The 15,152-nt window shown below is 37.3% G+C and overlaps 1 protein-coding gene and 1 long non-coding RNA gene across 2 annotated transcripts in view; one reads left to right on the forward strand and one right to left on the reverse strand.

Moving 5' to 3' along the window:
• Positions 1-626: 626 nt before the first annotated feature.
• On the forward strand, positions 627-5,268 carry LOC148978331 (uncharacterized). Its single transcript, XR_016169281.1, has 2 exons — positions 627-987; positions 2,900-5,268. It is a non-coding gene; the product is annotated as an uncharacterized LOC148978331 (long non-coding RNA).
• A 5,970-nt stretch (positions 5,269-11,238) lies between these two features.
• The window catches only part of clybl (citramalyl-CoA lyase), a 62,705-nt gene continuing 58,791 nt past the window's right edge, over positions 11,239-15,152 (reverse strand). Inside the window, exons 7-8 of the mRNA XM_039655268.2 lie at positions 13,072-13,196; positions 11,239-12,079 (exon numbers count right to left, since the gene is read on the reverse strand). Of these exons, the coding sequence (XP_039511202.2) occupies positions 11,984-12,079; positions 13,072-13,196 (221 nt within the window). The 3' untranslated portion in view covers positions 11,239-11,983. The remainder of the gene's footprint in view (positions 12,080-13,071; positions 13,197-15,152) is intronic.

Here is a 15,152-nt window from a genome sequence, read left to right on the forward strand (position 1 = left end):
GTTCAAAGTACCCGAGTCATTGTGCACCCTGTTTTAAGCGATGCACCGAGAGCATGTGAAGCACTTGGAATGAAAAGAAAGCATTATATTTTGCCGCAATTTCCCCATTAGAAAAATGCACTTCACACTTTATCTGTATGAAAGTCGCACATATGTTCAACTAACACTGCCAGATTTCATCTGCGAGCTTGCAAAGTCTCAGAGGTAAATTACGGCACTATTGGAATATGTGCCATAGTTTTTGAGGGTCTAAGGAGACAAGTGCATTAAGTAGGCTATTAAATAACACAAATAATTCAAAAAAATGTACATGGTGAATTTCTCTTTTGGTTTGGTCAACTTTGAGATAATTAAAACTTGTCAACCACGTAGAATGCATCAAGAATACATTTATTTTTTATCAATAAAACGATTAGTGGTCAAAATTGTATAGGTTAGTGTTAATATGCACATTTTAATCAAATAAATATCATAACATTTTATTTGTAAAAATTGTGTGACTGTTTATCAATCGATAATTATTTAAACACAACTTTAAATCACGTTGAAGAATTGCTAAAATAGCAGTCTTGCATAAAAAGCCTTCTTTTTTACTTTCTCTTTTCAGTCGGCATCTTTAAAGACAACCACGGAAGAAGAAAACATTTTAAAACAACCTAACTAAACTCTTCTCATCTGAACCATTTCAAAATAAAAACAACTTAAAGTATGCGAGCTATTATAAACATCCGTTGAGTGTTTTACCACAGTATGCTTTGAAGACCAAGAAAACTGGGCACATTCATTCTCCAGGCACTCTGCCAAACTCTTCCAAGCACCCTACCTGCCTACTATCTTTAAGTTTCCCGAATAACTGAGAAAACACAATCCAGTTGCAGCTGCAGGGCTGCATGTTTCCTCCCTGCACTCCGAGGCTGAACTCTAAAAACGGACACCAAAACTTTTGACGCATTGGCGAAAACTCATGGGGTGTGTATACAGTGAAACGTGAGTACATGTTTTATGAGCTCAACTTTGAAGGGGGGAAAAATGCTGCATGCTTTTATCGTTGTGACTAACAGCCGTTTAGCGCACTTATTGATTAAGTGTCGTGTTTGTCCTTCGTGCATGCGTTTTAAGATGAGGCTGTTGAGAAAGTTTGCCGTCCTGTTAAGTTAGAGGCCGGATGAGTAGTTGTTTGCTATTTGCTCTGAAAGCTCGAGCCCGACTCAGACAGCTGTGAGTTCACCTATTAGCCCCGATGTCTTTCCCAAAAGATTGCTTGAGTTAAACATCTGACAATGAGCGCTCAGGGGTGCCGCTCGCATGACCTCCACTCGCTTTTAATAGTTTCATAGGAACTTCATTAAATCAATTACTCCACGAGCACATCATAATTATTTTTTTTGAACGAATATCTCAAAAGATTCTTTGCTAACACTTTAATGAACAAGTCATTAACAAACATGATAAAACATATAGCCTATATGCAACTAAAATACATGAATCAAGTGTTGCCGATTTTGCAACCACATCATTCCCAACACAATTTTTTTTTAATTTTATTTGTAAGCTTGTTTTTTTTTTTTTTTTTTTTTTTTTTTATTTATGCAGCGCAGTCCTATTTGATTGCAGGACGTTTACTTTCACTGTAAACTTTCAAAGTTTTCTTCGAGCTCGACCCATTTATATTTTATGAAGCTCTCTCTCGTAACACTGACAGTTTTTGAATTAGTGAGGAATACCTGCCCGGTATGACTATGGGGACATATCTATAGAGAGTCCGTAAAGTCTAAAGAAAAATGATAATAAAACTGTAAATAAAGATCAATTAGCAGAATAGCCTATCAGAACCGACTGCAACGATTTGTTTAAAAAAAAATCTATAATGCACAATTGATGTCAATATCTTTATGCTAGATGCTAGATGTATATTTCTTATTAAATGTTATTTCAAAATGTTTAAGTAAACTTTTTAAAACGAAAAAAAAAAAATAGCCTACTGGTTAAATAGTGATTGCTGTTATAATGTTACAATTGCCTTTTTTTCCCGAACAGCTTTGAGAGTTGAGAAGGACAGTATACAACCATTATTTAAGTGTAATATACATATTGTGGCCACTACAAGATTAAAAAAAAAAATCTTGATAAAATATAAGATAAAGTTGGAATTCAAAACTCAACATATGCACCACATACCCTTTCATCGTTAACACATGAATCAGCTTGACTGTCTGCATGAGACAACTGTCATAATATCTGGCCTCACCACAACATCTGTGGGTCTCCAAACTTGGTGCTGGTCCAAATAGATCCCCAGGATTGGGAGGCTTTCCAAGGCTCTTGGTGATGAGAGCAAGGTCGTCCACGGACATGTCCAAGAGCCAGAGCTCTACACCTGGTCCATTCAGCCCATGCAGCCCATAAACCAAACCTCAGAGCCATGCGACCATTTCTCTGCTTGCCTTGTATTTGACAGGTCCTGTTTAAATGGTCCTAAACGCAGGTCTGGACATCTAATAGAAAAAAAAAAAAGAAAGAAAAAGAAAAAAACACTTCATCCATATGGCAAATGTTCAGAAGCTTCTCAGGCCGTAGGAAATGATTTCATGTTTTATATAAAAGCAGTTTGATCTATCTATCTATCTATCTATCTATCTATCTATCTATCTATCTATCTATCTATCTATAAATATATAAAAATGGTTCTTTATCGGAATGGTGGTATATCACAGATCAGAAAGTACAATAAAATATATTTGTATTTGAAAAAAAAATGTGTATACAACTATATCAATATTTGGCAGTGAAACATTCTCTAAAGTAAAAATAGGGAGAACATTTGGTGCACAAATAGTGTGCATTCATGTGACATCATCTTTACAGCATTGGCTTCCCATTTTGATTTTACATCCTGTAGATGCTGATCCATTCCACATCAGACGAACTACCATGAGCAGCACATCAGAGTCGTGCCTCTGAATACAGCATCTTTCATAGAGGAAAAGGTCAACATTCAGTGAGAGGAAATCATCATGCACAGCTGGACAACCACAGTGCTGGATCATCTCAGTAAGAGAAAAGAAGAGCGAGCGAGTACAAATATACACCCCTCAAGTGTAAGAGAAGAGATGAGGACAAAGAAGAGAAGAACAGTCAAAGCCCTCAAAACAGCCAGTCCACTTCTATGCAATTGACTTGCATTGCTATATTCTTTACAACTCTGATGGTTATTGAATATATAGCTTTTCTTTCCAGTGAAGGCCTAATCTGTGTTTAATAAACCCATATATTTATAGAATCCCCTGGACTACCCCTAGCGCGTCACCGGCCACCAGAACCACCGGCCACCACGCTGGCTTCACAAGGGTGGCTAGATGTTCTTAAACATCACAAGCCACTTTCTCTGTTTCAAGCTGACCTTGGAATAGCCATTAGACATGGCTTTGAACTACTGGAACTATCTCTCATAGACCAGTGTCAAGGGTCCCCCTGAGTTGATAATGACTTGCTTTCATAACTGCTGTGACATTTTGTGAAGGTGCGCTAGGCGTGCTCACAGGCCATATCTCCAGAATGCAATGCTTCCTTTCCCCCTCAGCAGGTGCGAATGCGAGCTGCATAGTCTGCGATTTTCAGTGCTGTGTTTGCGCATCCTGGAATAAGTATAGGCCCGGGCACATGCATGTCCGGCCTTGATAAGCAATTTGGCTCACTACAGTGTCGACACACGAACTCAGAATTACCACAGAACGGTCAGTGACTGTATGATGTTTGCTTTAAACACCATTGCCACAGTTCAGCGAATACATTATATTATGCATATTTTTTGGTATCACAAACCATATGCTATATGTCTCCCTTGGATCAATTGCTTTGGCTGCTATCGTTTTCATTTGTAAATCTTAAAAGTGCCTACTAAACGAATAAACGTAATGCAACGAATGATGCAATTAAACTGGCCAAAAACTCCATACTTACTAGAATATAGAAATTTGGTTTTAGATTTTTAGGATTTAGGAATAAAACAGATTCCGGTGATAGCAAATATCTGCTCAAATATTCGCCTGAAAATATCTCTCTCTAATGTTAAAAGCTGAAACTTGTAGGCTGCTGAATGTCTTCATGCCATGTCGGTTCCTGTGGTTGGAAAAAGAGATAAATGAACTTGCTCACTGTGCCCTTACATAGACGAGGGTTGATGAAACTGATGATAGGTTTGGGCTGCTGAAGAAGTGATCCCAGTGGAGACCTTACAGTGCTCTGTCCCAATCACAAGACAAATTATATAATTAGGCACGTGTCTTAGGGGATGGTCACCTTTGCCCCTTTCTTGACATCTTCAATGGTAAATGACAGCATATCTTGCTAAAATAACTGAGCAAATTCATCTTGATGACACAAGCGGAATTCTCTTTACAGTTGTGTTAATTGTCTGGTTTTGAGAAATCCCATGAAAATGAAGATATGCACTCAAGGGAAACATTACATTTGATTATGAAGATGATCGTGATTATTAGACTGGCCTGTCTAAGAGATTTGCATGAATCACAAGCAAATTATTTAAACAGTATAGTCATTTGCATAAATAATAATGAATAAAATACAATTCATTTGGGAAGCATTAAATACAAATGCATTTTCCTCCAATTCAAAAAAAACTCATTTTATGCGTATTGGTGTCAGTTTTAGGCAAATTTACCGTCGCATTACAATATCGGCGCTTTTGTCTTGTTTTGAAACCCACACTTCTTTATAAAGAATTACCGTGCAAACAAACAGAAACGCCCTCGCAGACAGCTTCCTTTCATCACCTCGTGCTTATCACCGGCATTGTCAAAATTTTCGTTGCGGGCCGCGTGCTCTGCAAGGGGCTCCGATTGAAAAAGCAGAGCCCGGGCTCCTGCCTCGTCCAGGCAGGGTTAAGCCACCTCTCCAACCAGGCGGCCCCCAGCGGAACCCTCATTACTTTGGCTCCTGGAGCAGTCAGCTGTGCTGTGGTTCAGAGAAGAGAAGCTCCTTACCTGAGCATCACTGCTTACTCACGCGCCTTCACCAACCTGATTTGACAGCTCACGCTCAACCACAGCCTGCTGAACGTGGACATGATGATAAAAATACATCGTTTCGTTCCCTGTGAAATGTCACTGTCTTCCTTTTCCAGGCTGTATATGACACCACTTAGCTTGACTTTTTAACGACAGGTTTTGTTTGTTTAAAATCCACTCCTAGATATAATTTGGAGTGTTTGCTGTCTGTATATTCAAATAAAGCTGCCATTTCAGTTTAAAGGGCTTTGAGGTGTGAGATTTTACAGAAACCCCCATGTGGTTTCTCTTCTGCAGAGGCAACATTTTATATTAAACTACGGTGCTTTGTGGACACTGAGGTTATGCTATGTTATGGAGACAGAAATTGATTTTGTAACCTACTTGTAAACATATTTAATAACTAGCGTGATAAAATAATTATTTTCATAAAAGTTTCTGAAGGCTACAGATATTAATGTCAAAGCAACACGCGTGTATAAAAGGAAGGCAATGCAATTATCATGTATAATATGAAATTCAATTTGAAGTGAGAAATGAAGTGATGAGGCTGTCCTACTGCGCAAAGAAAAAGGTAAAATGGGCATGATAAAATGATTCATGAGCCCCATATCCCACTTTACTCTGCCAAGTGTTCTTAACGATGCCCGGAGTCCAGAATTAATTACAAATAAATAAAGTGGCTTGTTTTTAAATAAAATGTATTCATTTAAATGTTCTAAATAACAAATTAAAGATAATTTTGTTAACTTCAAATCAGACGCGAAAAGATGTCGGTGTGAAACAAGCAAATAGCCTAATCAAAAGTGTTTTGATGTCAAATTTTGCGGTGAAAATATTGTTTTACACTCATTATAGAGTAAAACTAGTCTGTTAGAGTCTTGATAGTAAACAATTCAGTACATCAAATGACACTTATTTTGGGTAGAAGTGTTTTCTTTTTTTTCCTCATCGAATTAAAATGTTCTCTCTCTCGAAGATAGCAAAAAGATACGTTTTTTAATTGAAAATGTCCACGTTGTTAAGATAACTTTTTCGTTAATATAGAAACTAATCTTTACGAAATATTGATTGAGATTAATTGGAAAAACTTCACCATCTAAGCACCGTTTTAATCTTCCAGTCGCGTTTCCAATTTGTGTTTTATGGCAAGCAAAACTTTTCAGAAACGACATGAACTGAAGAATGAACATGAAACAAATCAAGAAATGTCAAAATTTCGAAAATCCGTTTTTTTATATGCAGAATTATGACTTTTTTAAATTTCGCTGCTTCTGTCTGGTGCTTCCTTTATTAAAATTACAATTTCTGGGTTTGGAAGTTTTTCTTCCTGTTTATTTAATTGTTTTTTTTTTGTTTTTTTTAAATTATAGAAAAAACTTTCTCAGTTTTCTTTTTTTTTGGGGGGCTGTAATTAAGAAGTTCGATCCGTGTAATTCCAGTTGTAAGCAAAGTAATTATATATATACATAATAAGTCATAAATTAATGTATACATTCATTCATGTTTACTTAATACAAAAGAGCATTAAATAATGTCCAATTCCAAGCAAGTTCAACCAATTAAATGCATTTAATTCAAAGGCAGAATTGTATCGGCTGCCCTGTCTTTAAACAGCGGTATTCACTCTTCACAAAGTTCTGGGTCTATAGGACAAACATGTTTAATTGGATTAGCAGAGATGATGTTATAAACTACAATTAAGAGCTTAACTGTGCAAACACAGGCACGCGCTGAACATGTTAAGAGCACAAGCATATGAAAATTACTGTAAATCATTTTTTATAACTATACGAACAAGGTAAACTTTATGACAATTCATTCATTTTCAAAAAGCATGCACAAAATAACAGATCAGTACCAAAAATAAAAAATAGATAATTATAACACTTAAAAGATTCATTCAAAATTAATTTTGGAAAGAGTAACTCAGTCTACAAATCATAGAGACACTAAACACAGATTATGTTTATATACCCCATAGGACATGTCTAATACAGTCTTTCTAAAATAATCCATAATTGAGGTTGTTAATGTTCTGATATGAGATCAAACTTAGATCAACAATTTCTTTATAATTTTTTATAACACTTTTCACCAAAACATGATGAAACGTATTTTTTAAAGTGATTTCTTTCGGTAGCCTATCGCATCCTAATGTTTGTTAATGTTATGTTTAAAGTTCCCCGACTTGTATAAAACAAGAAATTATTTAAGAGAGAGAATGTAAAGATTTGTGTGTTTCTAATTAATGGCTTGTTAAAGAATGTAGACACGGAAATATCACCGTGTCAAGGGAAGGTGATAAACCAGCGGCTCGTGCTCCCAAGACTCAATACCTGACAATTAAGTGAACTGGAAAAGATGCGAGCCTGTGTAGGTGGTTATAGGGTCACTTCAAGATACCCAACTCGTAGAAACCTCTTTAAATTAAATAATAGGGCTTCACGGAGATATTGAAAACAATAGTGGCTTTATGGACACCATAAAATAAGCCCCATATTTTATCAATCGGCCTATGTCATATTCTTCTCTGCCAACCTTCGCATTTCAGTTGTCTAAATGTGCATCGAGTTTAATTCACAGTGCACCTGTTACTCATTACAACTTCTTACGAGTACAGATTTGAGTGGACAACAAACTAGATCATCTATTCCTCTCGACGGCTCATTCTGGATGCATGTGCACCATTCTAGGGGGGTTCAACTGCAAAAGTCCTAACAGCCAAGAAGCAATAAATGTCGCCTTTATGAACAGCCATTCTCTTCCTGCCCCCAATTTTGACAGCATCCGGCGGCACACTTCTTAAAGTTCTGTTCTTCTTTCATCAGAAAGCCAGTGGGTGAGATGGTACAAGCTGCGCCAAGCAGTCAAGTCACACAGCAAGCTCACCAGCACTCAAAAGCGTTTTATCGCATCCATGAAAGATATAGCAGAATTGTTTTAATTTCTCTCTAATTCACGAGCGCTTGTGTGATAATGAGCCAGCCGCCATAATATACATAAAACCATGATACTCTGATTATCCTGGAGGCTACGCGACAATTGCACCATTTTGTCACAACAGAAGGAAAAGTCAATTTGAAGGGGGGCTGCCATGGGCTTGTAATTGGGGAATCCACCCATGGGCTGGTCCTAAAATAGCTAACAGTGAGGTGGAAATTACATCTGCTCATATTCTCTGTACAGGCCCGGCGATGAAGATGTTATTAAAGTATAAAATATTATTCCGTTGAAAACAGTAATCATCTTCCAGGAAAACACTTTTAAATAGTCTTTTTTTAAATGTCACGCATTTCGATTCAAAACGAGTAGTTGTAGCTACTTCACCAAAAATAACGTGAGCAATATTGTGCATTTTTTTGAAATAGCAGGCCTATGACAGACACAATGCACAAATCAACACTTTTTTGACATTGTAGCTATTTCTTTAAACTCGCTTGAATAAAGATACATGGGGTCAAGTCAGCTAAAAACAAAAAAAAGTTTTAGAGACTTTTTGTCGCACTGTAACGAGTCTGATTTACGTGGCCCCTCGACTTGAAGCCATAGCAACCGCAGACAAAGACCGGAGGAGGTTTACTGGGGTTTGTCCTTTGATCTGTCTCCATTTCAAATAAAGAGTCAGCTCAAAGTCTGCGCTTATTCAGAGAGAACTATCCTTCACTCAAGCACACATTCAGTAGGCTACTCTGGCAAAACGTTAAGCTTATAATACCACATGTGAATTAACTTTTTAACAGGTTATACTTATAAAGGACCATAATTAAATATGCATAAAATATGGAGCATTAGGAAATACGCAACATAAATAAAAATTACGCTTTCTTTCAAAAGCATAAAATAAAGTCTTACAGACATTTGAAACGTATAAAAAGAAACAATGTATTAAATGTCGGCTATAAAATGAACAGAGGAAAAACACAATAAAAAGGTCAGCGTCTGTGTAACATCCTCATTCACGCACAGCCTCCTAAGGTAATAACGCGGAGTATTCAGTAAGTGAATAGGCCTACCCTCAAATACAATAATGTGTTGTGTTAATAATTTCCATTAGGCAAAGGCGCAAGTTTTTGAATGTTTCTCAAATGTCACCAAAAGCTAGGTATTAATGACGCATCTGCATCTATTTGCCACAGTGGCCTATATTTGAAGTTATTATCTGGCAATGTTATCAAGCAAATTCAAAAGTCACATTAACCTACCTGCAATAAATAAATAAATAAATAAATAAAAATAATCGCCAGACATTTTACAACATTACTATTCAGTTCAATTTCACTCATTATACCCCCACTGCCAATAAATTCAATTTCATTTCAATTACACATTATTTCCAAAATTCTTCCTGCTTTGCTCTTGTTGTAAACGATTCGTTTTATTGCAGGGGAATTATCTTTGTGGAAATGAGTTTGTTATATTGTCTAGTAAAAGAATTAAGTCATTATTGGGAGATCCCTTGGCGAGAAATTAGGCGAGCAAAATCCTCCCTGCCACACGGGTCCCATTGAGATTAATGAAAAATATGTAAAACATTTCCTTTTAATTTTCCTCTGAAAGCACTTTGCATACATGCGTTTTCTCTGCTGGGTTGATATCAGATAATTTATGAGAGCAATCTCAGCACATAACCATCAGGACTGTGTTTCAAGCCTAATTGAGTGCTGTCAAGATTAGGTAAGGTCCTATTCGTGTTAATTGTATTGTACTCTCTTTGGGAATACTAGTAAATGTATTTAAATAATTCCGCATTGTGAGCTGAAAAGATTATGTCAACTTACAGGCATAATAGAAATGTCATGAAAAATGACAAAGAAGTGGGAGGAAGTAGTATTTCGCAGAACTATGAGTCCGCAAATCCTTTAAACCCTGAATCATTGTCTACACAGAGCAGTTACAAGCTAATTAATCAAATAAATGGTGCACTGATCAGAGGATTAATTCTACTGCTAAATGTAATTTCCCGTTATAACAAATATCACATACTTCTATTACAAACATAAATGACAATAAAAGGCACAAAACCCCATCAGCCAAAAAAACAGAAAAAAAATAAATAAATAAAAAGCTAGTTTCAAATTAATTTCATATCAATCAACAGTCATATTTCACACAAGACACATACGTTTCAGAGATCATCATAGGAGCTCTTGTGTTTTGGCTGGGTGGTATTAAAGGGATGGTTCACACAAAGATTTTAATTCTGTCATTTACTCAACCTCCAACCCTGTATAGATGTATTTCTTCTGCAAAACAATAATTCTAAAAAAAAAGAAAAGAAAAAGAAAAAACATTTTTTTTTTCAGAACGTTTCAGCCTTTTTTCATATCGTTGAAGTAAATGTGGTCTAAAAACATTATATGGACAGCAAAGACAGTAAATTTTGATCCTTTTCAAAATTTGATGAAAGGATATACATTTTGGGTGTAATGCTAATATCAATACTAATTCATATCTAACATTAGACTAACAAGTTTGTAAATAAATAAATATAATAGTGCTGTCAAATCACATCTAACATAAAAGTTTGCAAATATATCTTACGTTAGATGCGATTAATCCAGATTAATCAATTTGACAGCATATATATTTTGTAAAATTGTATAATTTAGATAATTCAACGCAGGACGGCTCTCATCGCATTGGCCTACCAATCCTATGGTCTCAGGATCTGAGTCTTCAGACATGTTTAAAGAGCGCTTAGAGCGAAAGGGCTTGTCTGACACGAGTCCAAAAAGACAATTCCAAAGAAAATGGAAAATAAATGAGTGCAAAAGGCAGAGAGCATGGGGAGGTTGGGGGGGGGGGTTGGGGGGGGGGGGGGGGGGGCTTGGAGAGGTGTGGGACGGGTGCCAGGCCGTCAGCTTACTGTCGAGCCCTTTGGGCCACTCACAGCAGCGGCTTCCATATTTTTGTTTGTGTCCCCAGGCTGGCACGGATCTCAGGCCGAGTCGCTTGCTACAGACACTATTGATCACGCCATATTCAGTTGTGCTTTATGCAGAGGCCTTTATTACCATAGTGACCAACTGAACCATCAACCATTCCCCCCACCCCCATTCCAGACAAATCCGCCCTAGACATTTCTGCCAAATATCTCATCAGCTCGTGGGAGACCAGCAGGAAGGAGCGGGAACATAGCGTACTGTAGGACGTATTCATGACAAACACGACATAAACAATAACAACGCCCTCAAGGGTGGAAAGGATGGTCATTCATTGGGAAAGTTTTATTTCAAAAGATGCATTCTTGTCAAAGTGAAAGTGAGGAACACTGGTGAAACAGACAACGGCGGCACATCGTGGCCATGTTCATGGTGACTCCGATGGAGCCACTGACCGGGTAACAAATCCATAGAAAACTGCTGATATTTACATAGAGGGATTCCTCGCGGAGCTCTTTGTGTACGTGTTTGCGAGCGTGTGGCACGCTGCGTAGAGCTTACGCCAGGCCGCAGACACATTCAAGCCTCGTCTCGAAGAACAAAATGACTTGCTGAGTTGCTGAGAAACAAAGGCCTACGATTTAGAGCGGATCTCATTCTCCCGATGTTGGTTTTAGTATATTCATGGCGGCTTCTTGGCAAATAGCGCTTTGATGTTCCGGGGGCCCGGAGGAGCCTTCAGGCTGAATGGAAGCTCAACGACAGGGCAGCTCTGTTTGTTTGCCCTTTCGCTGGGCACGCACAACCTTTACCCCGGTCAATCGTCTACCCTGACACGAGACGTGCAAGGGGCGAACATGACAAACACAAACGCAAAATAATGCCGAAACTGGTCATGCGACAGGAACTGCAGAAGGCGAAATAATCAATCAATTACTAATCAAGTGTCACATAGCACATCATCTCTGTTACTGGTTAAACAATGCACAGATCATTTCAGCTGTTGACGCGAAGTGCACGGCACTGCCAGCATGGTGCAGAGTTTGATGTCTGAGGAACCCAGATTTGGCATTATTTTCCCTGAACAGTTGAAGCCATTGTGACAATGTTCTGAGCCTGCTTCAGAGATGGCATGTCAATCATACTGCCATGAAAGGTGAAAGCCCCCTGAGGAGAGGAGAAAAGAACACTGGTTGAATAAAAATAAAGGTAGATCTTGTCTTGAAGAACATATCCTGCTACGCAGCTTTAATGCAATGCATATGCAACACAGCAAAGAAGGATATGATGGTTAGAGAGTATATATATATATATATATATATATATCAAAGGAAAGATTTTTTAAATGCTTGTGTTAACGGTGTTTATTGTAGCGAATGAGTAACTTACTGTTAGCTTTCAAGCCAGTGTTTCATTCAAGATGGTTGGGAATTTAAAAGTACTAAAAATACTAAGAGCATTAGAATGAAAATGGAGATATTCTTGACAGCTGCAGGAATTAGAGCTGGAAGTCTTTTATTTGCATGCCAGATACTCCTATTCACTCCACCACTGGACTGAGAAGGATATTTCAATCAGTCTACTCGTTCACAACCTCTTAAGAAGAAAGAGTTTCAGTAATTACATGACATATGCATCCAAAGAAACTAAATCTGCAGTTAAGCTGCATCCTAAATGTAATGTTATGCTGATGGAGTCTAAAAATCATTTGTTGAGAGGCAGTAAAACCTCAGGTGGGTATTTTGCAAACGTTTTCTGTAACAAATCTGCAAGGAGATTGAATAGGGCACAGACAAAAAATAAAAAAATACAGGAAAACACAAAATAAATAGAGCAACTGTGTCCCGGAATCTCAGTTTGTGAGCAAAGAGCCGGATGGGGAGAGTGCTGCTGATGCACCCCCAGGCCATCCTTAGCGTAAGAATTACTGGCAGATTGTACATTACTAGCACATCTCAGACACGCGCAGCCCTACCGAGCAGAAAACGCAGGACTCAATGATGCACTAAATTAGGAACTATAATATTCAACACCTCATTTGATTTTCTCAGACAAAAGCTACAATGCTGCATGCACCGTGGAGGATATCTTGATGCTATATCAGGCTGGAAAATAATACAGATCTCTGTGTGGAAACTACAGGACTAGTAAATGCGCACCTTTCCCAAATTCTGATGCTCCTCGAATGCAGCGATCAGCTCCGTGGCCCACTTGATTCTCTCTGGACTGGGGGCAAATTCCTCTTGAACGGCCTTGATCTGGTTGGGGTGAATCACTTGTTTTCCTAAGTGCAAAAAAAAAAAAAAAAAAAAAAAAGAAAACAAGTAAGTCACTAACAACATAAACAGTAAATAAATATCATAAAGCATATAGAGAATAACATATTTAATGACATATTTAATGTCTCAAAATGAATGAATGAATGAATGATTTAAAATAAAATTGATAACATAACAAATTATTAATATTAATTATTTTTTTTCTAATTTCTTTAACCACCTATAGTAATGTACATACCAATTCATTCCACAAACAAAAGTGTCCAATAATAAGAGAGTACTATAGATGTCAGCCCACATGTAGAGGTCTAAAACTTTTACTTTTTAAACTTTACTTTTACAGCCCACTCACATACAGGAAGTGGTACTATTCTGTAAAAATAGAAGGGAAAAAAACAAAAAAACGAAACATCATCTAGTATTATTTCTCCGCATTTAAAGGGCTTTGGCTTAGTGGGAGCAAAGGCATTGGTGGGTATTTTCTCCTCTCCCTCCAGTGCAGCTCCCTGACCAAGAATGAATTTAAGGGACACAGCAGGGAGAGAGGATGCTATGAATTATGGGTGTCATCCCGATTTTTGCCTTGTGCCCCACTGAACTCTGAAACTTTACTGCACGCTTAGTTACACTTCAATCTGAGGCAGCCTCTGAGAGACACTTCACTTGCTGTTTTTGTTACAGGCCTGTGTGAAAGCCACAACAACACACAGTCACCTGAACACACTTCACGCATACACACTACACATAGACATACATGTAAAGGACAGCAGCGTCAGCTACGTGTGTTAATGATTAACGCTGGGGTGAAAAATTGGAGGCGACTACAACAGATGACCATGAAATGATCCATAATGTCCATGAACATACTAAATCTAGCCTACCTCTAAAAAACACAAGCTTTGTGAGCATCTAATCAATTGAAATCATTTCTTTCTTTTTGGTTTTAAAATTAAATTTTTTATTTTTTTAAAATGTCCATAATCAATCAATCAATCAATCAATAAATCAATCAATTTATTTCTGGAGCATGTTAAAAAAATAACATGGATATATACCAACAAGCCATAATAAGTAATATAAGTAAAATAAGCAATAATATAATAATCTGGCTTTTTTGTTCTATTGAATAATTGTATTAATAATAATATTGATGATAATAAATATAATAATGGATTTAGAAAGACCCTTATGTAAATGAAAAATAACAACAACATACAATAATATAATAATAACCAATATTATTATTATAATTATTATTTTTATTTATGTAGGGCCTTTGTAAACCCAAGGTTGCTTCATTGACAATTTGGGTACCATTTTCAAATATACATTTCCTTTTACCCCCTACTTTGCTGCATCGGGTAAGAAGCTAAAACGGATTACGGTCATGGAGGCTGAAACCTTATTCTCAAAAATAACATCTGTCCAGTACTGCACCAAAATAATCAGGGACGTTTTCCCAGATCAAACCTCCAGGTGATGAGACTTCATTTAAAAAAAAAAAAACAAAAAACTATTAGCTCATCTCTTCAAAACAAATACAGAAAGGTATCTAGCTCACAGCCGTAGAATTTAATACATAAGAAAACCATTAGCTCCATCTGTGGGTCTTTCCCCAGTTAACCCATCTGAAACAGCTTCTGCCATGTGTTATCTATTGAGATCCCACATCATTTAGCACACAATATTACATATTGCAGCATTATGTCAGTCATATGTTAACACGTTCTTGCAACAGCACAGGTGTTACAATCTGCATCTTAACCACATTGCCGAAGCCAAATACTGCAAGGTATGACAATCTGATGATGCAGCTGAGAGTGAACGAGGCGTCAGGTTAGCCAATGACAGCTAAGCATGCACTTTAATGTAAATAAACCAAACCAGCTTGGTGACTGTGTTTTTCTATTTGAGCCAACAGTGCTGCAGAAGGAAGAATCACCAGTGTGTGTGTGTGTGTG

The sequence above is a fragment of the Pimephales promelas genome, chromosome 7 (assembly GCF_988280905.1).
Source record: "Pimephales promelas chromosome 7, fPimPro1.hap1.1, whole genome shotgun sequence".
Lineage (NCBI taxonomy): Eukaryota > Metazoa > Chordata > Actinopteri > Cypriniformes > Leuciscidae > Pimephales > Pimephales promelas.